Genomic DNA, 14,510 nt, shown 5'->3' with positions numbered 1-14,510 from the left:
TACCAGGATCTGTCCATTGATGAGAGTGGGATGTTGATGTCTCCTACTATTATTTTTGTGTGGTACAATGTATACCTTGAACTTTAATAAGGTTTCTTTTATGAATGGGTGTCCTTACATTTGGAGCATAGATATTTAGGATTGAGAATTTATCTTGGTAGATTTTTCCTTTGATGAGTATGAAGTGTTCTTCCTTATCTTCTTGGATAACTTTTGGTTAAAAGTTGATTTTATGTGATATTAGAATGACTACTCCAACGTGTTTCTTGGGAAGATTTGCTTGGAAAATTGTTTCTCAGCCTTTTACTCTTAGGCAGTGTCTGTCTTTGCACTGAGGTGTTTCCTATATGAGCAAAATGCTGGGTCCTCTTTAAGTATCCAGTCTGTTAGTCTATGTCTTTTTATTGAGGCATTGAGTCCATTGATGTTGAGAGATATTAGGAGACTGCTGTTTCTTGTTATCTTTGTTGTTAGAGGTGGAATTACGATTGTGTGGCTATCTTCTTTAGAGTTTGTTGCAAGAAGATTACTGTCTTGCTTTTGCTAGGGTGTAGTTTTCTTCTTGTGTTGTGGTTTTCCTTCTATTATCTTTCATAAGGCTGGAATTGTGGAAAGATATTATGTAAAGTTGGGTTTGTCATGGAGTATCTTACTTTCCATCTATGATAATTGAGATTTTTGCTGGATATAGTAGCCTGGGCTGGTATTTGTGTTCTCTTTGGGTCTATGTGATATATTCCTTTCCTAGTCTCTGGTGAGAAGTCTGGTGTAATTCTCATAGGTCTGCCTTCATATGTTACTTGACCTTTTTCCCTTACTGCTTTTAATATTCTTTCTTTGTTTTGTATATTTGGTGTTTTGACTATTATGTGACAGGAGGAATTTCTTTTCTGGTCCAATCTGTTTGGAGTTCTGTAGGCTTCTTCTATGTTTATGGGCATCTCTTTCTTTAGGTTAGGGAAATTTTCTTTTGCAATTGTGTAGAAGATATTTACTGGTCCTTTAAGTTGGGAATCTTTGCTGTCTTCTGTACCTATTATTCTTAGGTTTGGTCTTCTCATTGTGTCCTGGATTTCCTCAATGTTTTGGGCTAGGAGATTTTTACTTTTTGCATTTTTTTTGGCTATTGTGTTAGTGCTTTGTATGGTATCTTCTGCCCCTGACATCTTTTCAATCTCTTGTATTCTATTGGTGATGCTTGCATCTATGGCTCCTGATCTCTTTCCTAGGTTTTCTATCTCTAGGGTTGTCTCCCTTTGTGATTTCTTTATTGTTCCTATTTCCATTTTTAGATCCTGTATAGTTTTGTTCAATTCCTTTATCCGTTTGGTTGTATTTTCTTATAATTCTTTTTAAAGAGATTTTTGTGTTAATTCTCTAAGGGATTTTTGTGTTTCGTCTTTAAGGGCTTCTATTTGTTTACTTGTGTTCTCCTATATTTCATTAAGGAAGTTATATATGTCCTTAAGGTCCTTTTTATCATCATCATGAAATGTGATTTTAAAGCCCAATCTTGCTTTTCAGATGTGTTAGCATATCCAGTATTTGCTGTGGTGGGAGAACTGGGTTCTGATAATCCCATGTAGTTTTGGTTTCTGTTGTTTAGGTTCTTATGCTTGCCTCTCACCATCTGGTTATCTCTGATGTTAGTTGGTCTTGCTGTTTCCGACTGGAACTTGTCCCTCCTCTGGGCCTGTGAGTCTATGAGCCTGTGAGTCTGTGATCTTTGGAATGAGAGCACTCCTGTCAGACCAACTCTCTGCAGGCAGCTTTTGGATCTGAGAGCTATGGGTCAGCCCTGGCCCTGGGCACAGATGGAGACTGGAAAGGTTCTGTCCTAGGCTGCCCTGTGGCTCCCACCCCCAGTATGCTCCCAGCATTTCTGTCCTTGGACAGTCAATGGAGAGAAAGTGGGGCCATACCTGTTGGCTGTGGGCTTAGGAGAGAGAGTGCTCCTGGCCTACCATCTCTCTGTAGACAGGTATCGTGTCCTAGGGCTGTGGTACAGCCCCAGCTCTGTGTATTCTGAATGCTGATTCTTAACTATAATTTTTATAGTTTTTAACTCTAGCTCCTTATTAGATACTTCTCATGTGGTAATTCTCATCTGAAGTTCTTATCTTCTAGTTTTGAACATGTGTATCAAGTTTCTTTTATTATTTTTCATGTTTTATGATTGTTTATATTAGGAGTGCATATGTGTGTTTTACCTGCATGTTTATGGCTATGCATCATATGCATTCATGGCACCCACAAAGGCAAAATCGGAAAGGATATAGAATTCCCCCAGAATGGGAGTTACATATCGTTATGAGCTGTCACTTGGATGCTAGAATTCAACCTAGGTCATCCAGAAGAGCATCCAGTACTCTAAACCCCTGAGCTCCTTCCTTAGTCCCTCTTACTCAATTTCAGTACAGTTTTATCTGTGACAGGATCTTATGGAGTTTCCAAGCCTGTGGTTCCTGGGCTAACATGATTCTCCACATTAGTCTACAAAGTATCTTAACCTTAGGTTCTTGTGCTGCAGGTTGTGCTGTAGGCCTGCCCCCATCATGTCCAGCATGGTTAAATTCATAACTAAGTCTAGCAATTGAGTTATATCATGAACTTGCTTGTCTTGCCACTCCTCTGCCCAATTCTGTGTGCTATTGTTTTATATTATGCTACCTGCACTATATTTTAAAGTATTATTGTTGAATTCCAGATGTCATCTCAAAGACATGCATGTATGTCTGTTTATCCAAGTACTCAGCGTACTCTATGGCAGTGGGAACATTCACCTTTGTGTGTGTGGGACAGCCTTCAAGCCCATGACTGCCATTGCTGGTGTTTAGCATTGTTCTTCATCTCTGAGACAGTTTCCGCTCTGAAGCCCTATGAATGTGCTGCTTGGCTTCCTTCCTACTCATACAGTCTCACGCTGTCACATTCAGCCAGCTCTCTTACATCTTTGAGTGTGACAAATAGCATATTTCTGTGGGTTATCTTGAATGCTTCATTTCCTGCAAATTCTATTTGGTGTCTCTAGCAGCCAGATGCTGCTAGAAACTTGAGACAGATTCTCCTTCTCTCTCGTCAGCCTTTTCTGTGTTTCTTAGTCTCTTTATTGGTACCATATACTAACAACAAATGTTTGGAAGGAGAGAGTTACAACATCAAGTTCTCGGGGCATTCTACCTCCTAGGATCTTGGGCTTCTGTCTGCACTCCTCTGGCAACTCAATGGCTCCTTCCAATCACTTTTAAAGGATTCTAAGTTTCCCAGTGAATTTGGTAGAAGAGTTCATCAAGTCTCCAAACACTTTTATTCTGAACCCTTGATGGTTTGTGCTGCTTGGACATACAGGCCATTGAGTCTTTATACTGAATGAGTTCTTTGTAATTTTTGTTAAAATTCCATTTTGATCTGTAGATTTACAGATTTCAAATGTTTGTGTCCCACCTATTAGTCTCTTCTTTTGAGACTTCAAATAATGCTTGAGAGCAATTCTTCTAAACCTTCATTCACACTTTATAACCCTCTGACTTTGGCTTTTTTTAACATTTAAATTCAAGTTTAAATTTTATCTTCATTTCATTTTCTTGCATGGAATGTTTTTAAAGTCTTTTTCCCCTCACATATTTAACAATAGTTGGTTAAATACATCTTTCTACTTTCTGCAGACTGGAAATTGTAAAGTATTGTCTGTTTACTTCTGAACGCTCTTTGCTCTGACTGTGATTAAGAAGAACATTCCTATTTTAATGACCGAACTTCAGTAATTCATTTTACTATGCTTCAGTTCAAGTAATTTCTCTCCTTTGTTCATTATATCACAATGTCTTTTAGATGACAGGGGTAGTAACAACTTGAGCTAAGATGACAGCAATGGCAATACAGGACAAGGTCAGAGGAATGGCCTTGGGGACTGTCACTCATAGAGCTTGAGGGATTTGGAGGCTGTAGAAAATGTCTGTTCACACAAAACGTTAAGCCTTCTGACTTGGCAGTCAAAGATGGGGGAGTCATTAATTTTATGATTGAGAATATAGGAGCAACAGATTCTGAGATACATGATCTCTGTGTGTAAAGCAGAAGCAGGGACTGAATGAATTATATAAGTATCTGATGATATAGTGAAATCTTCTAGCATTGGCTCCAAGGATAGAAACTGGAGTTAGAAGTTAAAGACATCAGATGAAATCCAGCACTGATTACATACCAAATAAATTTACTGCAGCACCAACTCTAATAAATGCATGATTTTTCAAGAGGCATCTCTTTTCATATTCTAAACCCCTATGAAATATGCCAGGAGGCTATAAATAGTGTTTGCAGTCAAGTGAAAGGCCCAGACTTAGGTGAGAAGGGGACAGAAGATAGATGTATCAGGCTTGGGAGATTTAGGAGACAAAATGTTTCAAGAGATTATGTAGAAGTTACTAGCAAAGAATATTTAGTACATTTCTCACACTAACCCTAGTTTTGCCTAGAATGAAGGTTGGGAAATTGTTACAATGACTGATCATGACTATGAAGAGCCACAAGCACTTGATAGATGCTGTACCATGGTCAGGCAGTCCATCCAGAATCCAGTCTGAGGAGAGTAAGAATTCTTCAGCATAGTTCAGCTCTGTCAACGTCAACAAAGCTTCCTTTACCTACAAAACAGAGACCGTCTCACTTCAAACTGAGTGTGCAACCTCTAAGATGCTGTTTGAGTTAAGTACAAAGAATAGGAAGCATAAAAAAAAATACTTGTACCACCACAACAAACCTCAGATGTGGAGGCCACGCCCATAGTTGGAGGACAGAAGCCAAGAGGACTGGCATGAGTTGGAGCCCAGTCTGGTCTACAGAAGAAAATTTCATTTAAAAAAAAACAAAAGAATCAAAATAAACAGAAAGAGTGATTTTAATGTTTAAAATTATTTTTCACCAGGTTTCTATTATTTTTTTCTTTAGCTTTGAGCATTTTTTTTTCTGGATCAAAATCTGGATCAAAAGAGCAAAATAGTAAAATTTGAGGCCTGGACAATTTATTTATGTTTATTTTAATCTTTATTAACTTGGGTATTTCTTATTTATATTTCGATTGTTATTCCCTTTCCTGGTTTCTGGGCCAACATCCCCCCTAACCCCTCCCCCTTCCCTTCTCTGTGGGTGTTCCCCTCCCCATCCTCCCCCCATTACCACCCTCTCTCCAACAAAATCTACATTTAACAAGGGAGTTTCAAAGAGGAAGCGAATGTTTAACTACAGGTCTTGTAAGTAGTGCCTCCTTCTTTTTATTTTTTTATTGCTTTATTTTTATTTTATTTATATAATTAATTTATTTATTTTTGCTTTGAGTAGTGCTAGGCCCAGAAGTCTGTTTTTCTAAGCACTGCTTTAAATACTTTCCTTCCCAGTGCAGACACAAGAAAGTTCCCATCAATTTACTATATTAATTCCTGAGTCACTTTTCGTATGACATCGCCCTCCCTTTCTTTAAGCCTCAGCAAAATTTTAATGTGGAAAGATAAAAGGTAGTTTTCATACCTCCTCAGAGTATCAGATTTCTAAAACAGCTGACAGCAGCTTCTTTTGTAACCAAGTTTAACGTAAAAACACCGTGAATATGCAAATAAATCACAAAGCTAGAATCCAGATGCAGAGAGACATCAAATTGATATAGTGCCATATGGAAGGTAAGACTTTGTGCATGCATTCTGGCCATGTCTGGTGGTCATGCCACAGGCCACTCTGTTTCCTCACTATCCTGCCTCTGCTGTGGATTGGATGCACAAGAACCAGATCACCAAACTCATTACTTTGGGTAGTGTCGGTTCAGACAAACACACCCCACCCCCCACGAGATTCTGCTTCAGTGTCAGAAGGAAATGCAGCCACAAGGAGAACAAAAAGAGCTTTACCCACTATCTCCTGCCTATTCTCGAGTTCTTCTCATGCTTGAACTGTTCCTCCTGGGCTTGGCTTTCTTGTGACGTCCTCCCTGCTCCAGGTAGAAACTGGGGAGACCAGCTACTGTAGACAAGTACCTCCCCTCTTTTGGACTGCTCTACCCTCATTTGGCTCCCCTTTCACATTCTGCCTGTCTGGAAAATTATGAGCAAAGAAAGCAACGGTCGACAATTGACATCTGGAAGCCACAAGGTTTTGTAAAGATCAAGTCTACACACCACCCAAGACCCAACAATGGCTTTATCTCTGGAAGAATTTGTCCACTCTCTTGACCTAAGGACCCTCCCCCGGGTCCTAGAAATCCAGTCAGGCATCTACTTTGAAGGTAAGTACTTCTCTCATTCTTTATCTTGATACAATGTTCGTATAAAAGTCTCTTGGGAATGTGTGGAAGAGGTTTTAATAAGGAATACGTGGAAGGCTGTTGCAATACTCAGATTCAAACACGAACACACCCAGCAAACACAAATTAAGTTGTCTGAAAGTAGAACACACACACACACACACACACACACACACACACACACACACTCACGCTCGCGCACAAACTGGAGAATACTGGAGACCCAGCAGCTGAAGTGAAGAAAGGAGAAACTAAGGCACTGAGAAAGATGGGGAAGTGGAACTATGCGAACCGCCATTTTTTTTTCTTGCTAGGCATTCAACAGCTCCCCACAAATGATATTCTGTCTCTGCCCTACTCTTTGAAATTAATTGTCATCGGGTAAAAAAAGTTTAATGTTGCTGATGCTTGTTTTTAGACTCTTGAAAACAGCAATAACAAAACAAAAACCTGAACACTACCAAACTTGTTTTATGTTTTGTTTCACCCAAAATGATTGCGCCTTTCAAGGGCACGGTTCTTATAATGAATGTGGCCAAGTTGGGATTTCTAAGCTTGCCTTGGGCTTATGTTCCTCTTTCTGTAGCGACCTTCTCCAAACTCCTTAAATAGTGGAAACTTTTATTTACAGATAAAGAAATTAGTACCTATTGACCACAGAATGTCTTTTAAATTTTCTGTTGAAAAAGCAAAGTTCAATGAAAATTATTGAATACTAAGCTGGTGACTTTTGGTGTAACTTACTGCAGTATAAAATCCCTTAATATGTTTGCTAGCATTTTAAAGTTAGTTTGGCCTGGAGGGTCATGGTGCAGCTCTTTAATCCCAGCCCTCAGAAGCAGAGGCAGGTGGAGTTCTATGGGTTCAAGGCCAGCCTGCTCTGCAGAGCAAGTTTCAGGAGAGCCAGTGCTACAGAGAGATGTCTTGTCTCCAAACAAAACAAAACAAAACAAACAAAACAAAACAAAAGTTTTTAGTTTGGTTACATGAAAGGCACTGAAAATATTTTCTAGTCAGATATCTATCTTTTGCTTACAAGAAGGGGAGAATTAAAGCAAATCAAAGTACTGGGTCTAGTCAGGCTACTAGGAAGAATGGTTGGTGTATAAACTTTCACACTCAGAGGCTGTCCTACACTTCCTATGATTAGATTTCCAATTTTTTGACTTTTAACTGTAGTGGGACTGCACAAATCATCCCTTTTTTCTATTTTACATACAAAAGTTAATTAATCATATGGAATATTAAACGCTTGGTAATGTAAAATGGGCATCTTGCCAAGTGGCTTCACTCACTGTAACTAATGTATGGTCTGCACGTAGGTAGGGTGGAATAGATCGAGCTGTGGTGTGGGATTTTAGGTGTGTCTAATATATGTGGGAGTTTGGATGTTTTCAGTTCCCAGTGGGCTTATTGACATGCAGCCCTATCACAAATCAAGGCATGTTTATTCAGCCTTACTTTACCATAACCAAACGAAGCAGGTTGACACATGCACGCCCACATACCTGCGCATCCATGGAAGGTAATGGGTTGATAACACTTGTCCTCAGATTATTAGGAGCTTTTATGTACGTTTTTGTGAATCGATTGTTTGGGTCAGGCCGCCTTTTAGCATCTCCTCCTCCTACCCTGTAGGAGCTTATGCTTCTAAGTCAGATATCAGTTGTTTCACGGTTTATGCTTCTAGGGCTTTACGGACGTCTTTCTGCACATCTAGGAAGAGTTTTGATAAACAGCTCCACAGTTTCAGGTTTTACATTTGGATTTTAATTTATCTGCAGGATGCATTGCTATGTATAGGGACCTGATTTCACAGCTTCGTACATCTTCAGCTGACTTCCCAGTACCACTTTGTTTCCAAATCAGATAATATGAACGTGCTACATTTGTCTCTGAAATACCTCTTCTGTTCTGTTAATCGATTTTTAAACTTATTTTTAGCCAATCGTATACAGGTTATAAATGGCAGCTATGAAATTAGTGTTAATATATGTTTGATGTATATCTAATTCCATTGCTTTTATTCCATGTTCCAAATTTAACTTAGTTGTTTACAGATTTTTTTAAAATTACATAAAGAAAAATAACAATCGATTCTTTAAGAAATCTAATGAACAACTTTATTGGATAGTGTTGATTTTATATATTAACTTGAAGAAATGTTAATTTCATATTTTATAAAAGAAACCTGTTCATATCAGCTTTTATTCTTAATGACTTTACTACTAGGCTAACCACTTAATTAAAGGGAATTTCCACATCCATGTACATGTAAGTACATCCATGTAACCATCATTCAAAAAGTAGAAAACCACAAGTGTTCTAGAGGACTCATATACTTTTCAATTGTCATCTACTTCCTTCCCCAACTTAGCCAATACTCCATGACTTCTGTTCCCTCATAAGCTTTATATAAGTGGAAAATTATAGTATGTACTCTTTTAGTTAGCATATATGTATTGTAAAGGTAATCTATACTATTCTATACAATTCATTTTTAGTGTATAGTATTTTCTTTCTTTCTTCCTTCCTTCCTTCCTTTCTCTCTTTCTTTCTTTCTCTCTCTCTCTCTCTCTCTCTCTCTCTTTCTATCTTTCTTTCTTTTTCTTTCTTCTTTACTATCTTGGAACTGGGGATTGAAACTAAGGCTTTGCACAAGCTACGTAAGTGCTCTACCATTAAGTAGTAGTCCCAACCCTCTTCTCACTTTTCATTTTGATACAGGGTCTCACTTAGCTCCGTGGGTAGCTTTGGATTCACTCTGTAGGCCAGGCATTTCTTTAGTTTGCAATTCTCCTGCTTCAGCCAACAGAGAGTCCAGGTCTATAGATACAGACCATAAAAGTTCCAGTAGCGTATAATAATATAGCATTGGATGAACGTGCCAACATTTGCTTACCCATTCTACTGCTGATGGGCATTTGAATTAAAGTCACAGTTAGTGTTTTTTCACGAAATCCTTATATATCTGTGTTTACAAGAATATAGGTAAAATTGTGATGATGACTGGTGGGTAGTGAAAGAGAAGTTCCCTAAGTGGTTGTTCATTCTACATTTCCATCAGAAGTCTCTCGAGAGCTCCTGCTGACCTGAAGACCTTTCCTGGGGTTGGTTGTCTTGATTTTAGTCTTTCTGGTAGGAACGCAATGGGGAGATGAGGTTTTAGTTTACATCTGCCGTTTGTCTACTGAGCTCCAGGACATTTTCATTTCTATCCTGAGATGTTTGCGGATTCTCTTTAGGGCATGGTTCCTAGGTATGGCTCATTCATATTAGGCTTTATACATTTTTATTAATGACTTGACATATGCATTTGGGACCATCTGATTTCTGCTCTGAGTGTCTTCTCCCTCTGTTTGCCAGTTCGCTTTCTCAGGAGTGCCTTTCAATAAGATGAAGTTTTCAACATTACTGTTAGGTGCTCAATTTGCAACTACATTTCTAGTATATGATTCTAAGGAAATTTTCTTCAACACAAATTGTAAAACTATTATACACATTAGAAATTCATTTATTTACTCTTTCCTTCATATGTATTCTCTGCATGGAATTGATTGTATTGCATATGCTTCGAAAGGAGGGCCAAGCCCCATATCATTTTTCCAGAGAGCTAATTAATACAGTGATATTGAGAGAGAGAAAGAGAGAGAGAGAGAGAGAGAGAGAGAGAGAGAGAGAGATGGAAAGACAGAGACAGAGAGAGAAAGACAGAGAGAGAATCTTTATTCTTTTTTATGTAACCCTGATTGTCCACGCTGTGTACCAAGCTGCTTTTGAACTCATAGACATCGTCTTGTGCTTGCTCTTGTGGTAATATTAGACCATATCCTACCTAGTTGGAAAACTTTTTCCTAATGCTATACTGCGTCCCCTACTCATAAATACTGTGTATCAGAGCAGGGTCTTTTCCAGTGGCTTGTCTGCTTCTCCAGTCACAGGACTGTACTTTACACAGTCTCCCTGACTGAATGCATGTGGATCTGCAACATTCCAGAACTCTCGGTTTCCGTGCTGTTTGAGGGTGTGCGGGACTGTGTTTCTCAAACTTGATTGCGCATTTGAGATGTCTGACATGTTTTTAAGATGATCATCATCTGGACGTGTCTCTACAAGTAAAGATTTAATTATCTGAAAGGTAAGATATCACAGGCAGGTCCAAGACATCTCCCTGATGACTCTAAAGTGTAGTCAAACTGAAAAGGACTAATGTGGAATAAACTTTTCAATGTGTTTTTATACTTCAATATAAAAACTCTTCAAATTTTCATGTACATTTCAGAATTGTCACCCTCCACACAAGTCCTCTCTGAGTTCTGAGCAGCAGTGTATCATTTAGAGAAAATTAACGTCGTTGTAGGTTACGTCTTCCAATGTATGAGCTGGACGTGCCTCTCCAGTTGAGTCTCTTTTCTTTGTGGGCAGTACTGTTGGTGCTCTCGTTGTTGATTTTTTTCATTGTTCTCACATTTATTCTGACTATTTATTTTCACACCATCATACTCATAAATGATATTCAAGCAACTGTGGAGGCTCATGCCTATAATCCGGCACTGGGGAAACTGAGGCTAAAGTCTGGATTGGCAGGAAACTTCACACTGTCACATTTATAGTCACAGAAAGCATCTGCAACACACCATTTCACCAACAACGGCATTCCTCCGCCCCCCCAGGGATTTCTAAAAAGTAATAATTTAAATTATGTTCTCAATTCTTTAGTAAAAGCATCTGATGCAGGAATTTCTTTTTACTTTTATTAAAAACAAAAGTAAAACACAAACTGTGGGCTAAAGAGTGGCTCAGTGATTTAAGCAGCATAGTGTTCTTTGGAGCACCCAGGCTTGGAGCAAGTACCCATGTCAGGTGTCTTATCACTAGAGCAGGTCCAGCTCCAGGTCTTATCCCACCTCTGTGCCTTTGCATGTACGTAGCCACTCACAGACAACTCACATTTGTCTAATTAAAGCTAATGAAATAAATCTTTGAAGAGAATCGAAATATAAAGCAATGTCTAGATCTTATTAGAGTTCAGGAAACGTAGGTATAAAGTGGTGATGTATCCTAGGCTGGTTTCCAGAACAGCCTCACAAACACATGTATACTCTTGTTGCTATAGGAACCAAGTAATATTGCTTTCCTTTTCCTACTCATCTCATAGTAGAGGATGCCATCAAATACTGTCAGCATGTTTAAAAATTTTTGAACTCTCGTAGTGTGTCATTTTTTTTTGTATCATTAGCTCACCTAAGCAGAGACTGGTGTCCTCCAAAGTCATCAAGAGTTGTACTTGCTCGTAACTATTTTTTGGGTTTCTTCTTACCTTTGTTGTACAGAGCAGAGCTACAGTGAGAGTGGAAATCCCTGTCCTGTCTTAGTCAGAAAGAAAATTATCTCAAATTCCTTCACTGACTTCTAAGTGCTGGCATTTATTTTCACTTAAGAAATTCCTATCTTTTCCTCATTAGGTATTGACATGATAAGATGGTTTTGAAGTTAGTGGCATTTATCGTTAAGCTAATAGCATGGCTTTCCCTCTTAAATCTGTATATTTGACTTGCCTTTAACTTATACCACACACACACACACACACACACACACACACACACACACACACACACACACATTTTATTCAAACTGACTTTAAATATTCATCAGGGAACCACTTGAAGAGCTTGGGTGAGCGCTCATTATATGTGTAAGGCCATGTGTCAGGGAAGTTGGCACGTCCCATCGCTTCGGTAGGATAAGCATTAGAATGAACCCTTTCCAGAGGGTTTCAGGGTTATGTAGGACCCAGTTGCTCATTGAAAGTAGCACACTGAGAATGGACTCAAGAAACATCTCTCATTAGGAGCTGATATCAGTCAACAGCTTCCCAGCAGCTATTGCTAACAACTTCGGTAACCTGGGTCTTGGGCACCCTCCTTAGTGGCTAGAGCCCCTCAGGAATGAAACCACTGCTTACAATTCCAGAATCCTGGAAGAGGGCCAAAAAGATGGCCTCCATCATTTCAGCTCAACAGGGTTGGCCTCAGCACCCTGGCCACAGATGCGTTCCTCTGTCTGCTGTGCTAACCAGGCTTACTGTATATTCTTTATAGCCAGGATTTTCATATTGAATCGTAATTCAAGTAGCCAGTAGACTCATCTATTTTAGACCAAGATAGCTTTAGCTTTCTGAAATTAGTTCTGTGGATGTTACTGTTTTCTATTTTCTAAGGTAATGGATCTTAGAAAGACGAGTTTTAAGTTCTTGCAAATTTGGTAGAACTCACCAGTAAGACTTTCAAATGTGAAGTTACTTGGAAAGCAAACAGTTTGGTTTCATTAATATTCTCTATTTTTGTTTCTTTCATAGATTTCTGACCTATCAGACAAGGAAAAGATAGACAATTTTTTTTTTGGTTCTTTTTTTCGGAGCTGGGGATCGAACCCAGGGCCTTGCGCTTCCTAGGCAAGCGCTCTACCACTGAGCTAAATCCACAGCCCCAAGATAGACACTTCTTAAGTGAAACAAAAATGCCAGCACTTGGAAGTCAATGAAGGAGTTTGAGATGATTTTTTTATGACTAAATTTTCATGATTTTCTATTCTCAAGTCTGCTCTCTCAGAATCCCTCCATCTCTATGTATTGAACTGTAGTCATTTAAAGTTAATACTTCCTTCTTCATAAACATATTTAATACTAAAATGTTCATCTATCTGATTTTGCCATGTGTTCTTTTCAAACAGGACCTTGCCCTGTATCCCAGCCTGAGACGCACTCTGTCTCCCTTCTCAGTTCCTTTTCCTTGTTTGAGAAAGAACCAGGTTGCCTCTCCCTTAGTCTCTGGGCTGCTTCGCCAGGATTGCAAGCTGGGGTTACCACTTTAGCTCTCATTAGACCTCAATTCTAACGAGAATTGCTTACTTCTAAATTCATTGGCTGATTGTTTATTATTCCGGCAGGAATTGGTTTAGCTACTCTTCTCATTTTGATGACTTTTATTCCATTTCATTGGAGAAGGTGTTATGGCTTTTTCTTTTAATTGTCTGCTGTTCATTACACATTATGGTATGACGCGTGCCCTACTTTAAGCTGACAGAGAACATGAAATCAGAAACAACAGACATGAGGTGATAGAGGTTCTCTGTCTCCAGACTGAATTCTTTTAACTAAAAAAAAAAAATACGCTAGCAGGAAGTATGTTAGAACATTCTGGCGTACAACTTGTGACGAATTTTTGGAAGGTCCTCGTGTCCTACTAATGTGAAAGAAGGCTGTAGGTCATGAACTCAGGGCTTGGAGTCCTGGTAAGTTAAACCTGAGCCATGATCCTATCCTATCCCTCAGCACCTGTCTTCTGCTATGAAAATGAGGATTCTCTCAGCCTAAAGGATGAGAGAGAGAGAGGAGGCCAACATTTTCAGCCAGATGAGGAGCCCACAGAAACCCTCTTGTGAATCATAACTGTGATTATCACTACATAGATAGTGGTATGTGGGTACGAAAACCTTACCAACCATTTCTAAACAAAACAAAACAAAATCCAGCTATTTTGAATCTTAATGCTTCAGTAAGGATATGAATACAATAATACAGGTGGAACACGGGACGGGGGGGGGGGGTAACAAGATATTAACAAAAACTCCCTAAAATACTTATAAGATATTAAACTAAAAACTTAAAAAAGGAACTGTCTAGGGTGCAATAAAGAAGGCTCAGAGAGAGAGCACTGTCTGTGGTGCTATTACAGAGGACACAAGTTGGGTTCCCAACCACCTGGCAGCTCAACCCTCTGTAAATTTAGTTAAAGGAGGTCCAACTTCCTCAGGCACCAGGCAGATACACGGTACATAGGGATGGATGCAGGACATTTATACAAATAAAAGAAAAGTTAAATTAAAAAATTTAAACTAAAAAAGAAAATCTGTAGAACAGCAGCAGCACTCACAGAGACCCAGATTATGATAAACGGCAAACCAAAGACTATATCCATGGTAAATGCAGTAGACAGGGTATACATATCCTGACTTCCTAATTCTTGTCAACATAAAGTAAATATAAAATATAAAAATTAATAAAAATGTGGAGCAATTCATATGCCATGCAAGTGATTTTTACATTTATTTATTATTTATTATGTGTTATGAATGGGCACTGCTAACAAAGTGGTTATTACAATACATCTTTGCTTACCTTTTTAAAGGTGAAAGGTATAAAAATGATTCATAAAACTCC

At 38.8% G+C, this 14,510-nt stretch overlaps 1 protein-coding gene across 1 annotated transcript in view; it reads left to right on the top strand.

The window, feature by feature from the left end:
* Positions 1-5,909: 5,909 nt before the first annotated feature.
* The window catches only part of Themis (thymocyte selection associated), a 250,686-nt gene continuing 242,085 nt past the window's right edge, over positions 5,910-14,510 (top strand). Inside the window, 1 exon segment of the mRNA NM_001432406.1 lies at positions 5,910-6,271. Within this exon segment, the coding sequence (NP_001419335.1) occupies positions 6,181-6,271 (91 nt within the window). The 5' untranslated portion in view covers positions 5,910-6,180.

This window comes from Rattus norvegicus, chromosome 1, assembly GCF_021556685.1.
Source record: "Rattus norvegicus strain SHRSP/BbbUtx chromosome 1, alternate assembly SHRSP_T2T, whole genome shotgun sequence".
Taxonomy (NCBI): domain Eukaryota; kingdom Metazoa; phylum Chordata; class Mammalia; order Rodentia; family Muridae; genus Rattus; species Rattus norvegicus.
This window is presented reverse-complemented; position numbering and strand designations above follow the sequence as displayed.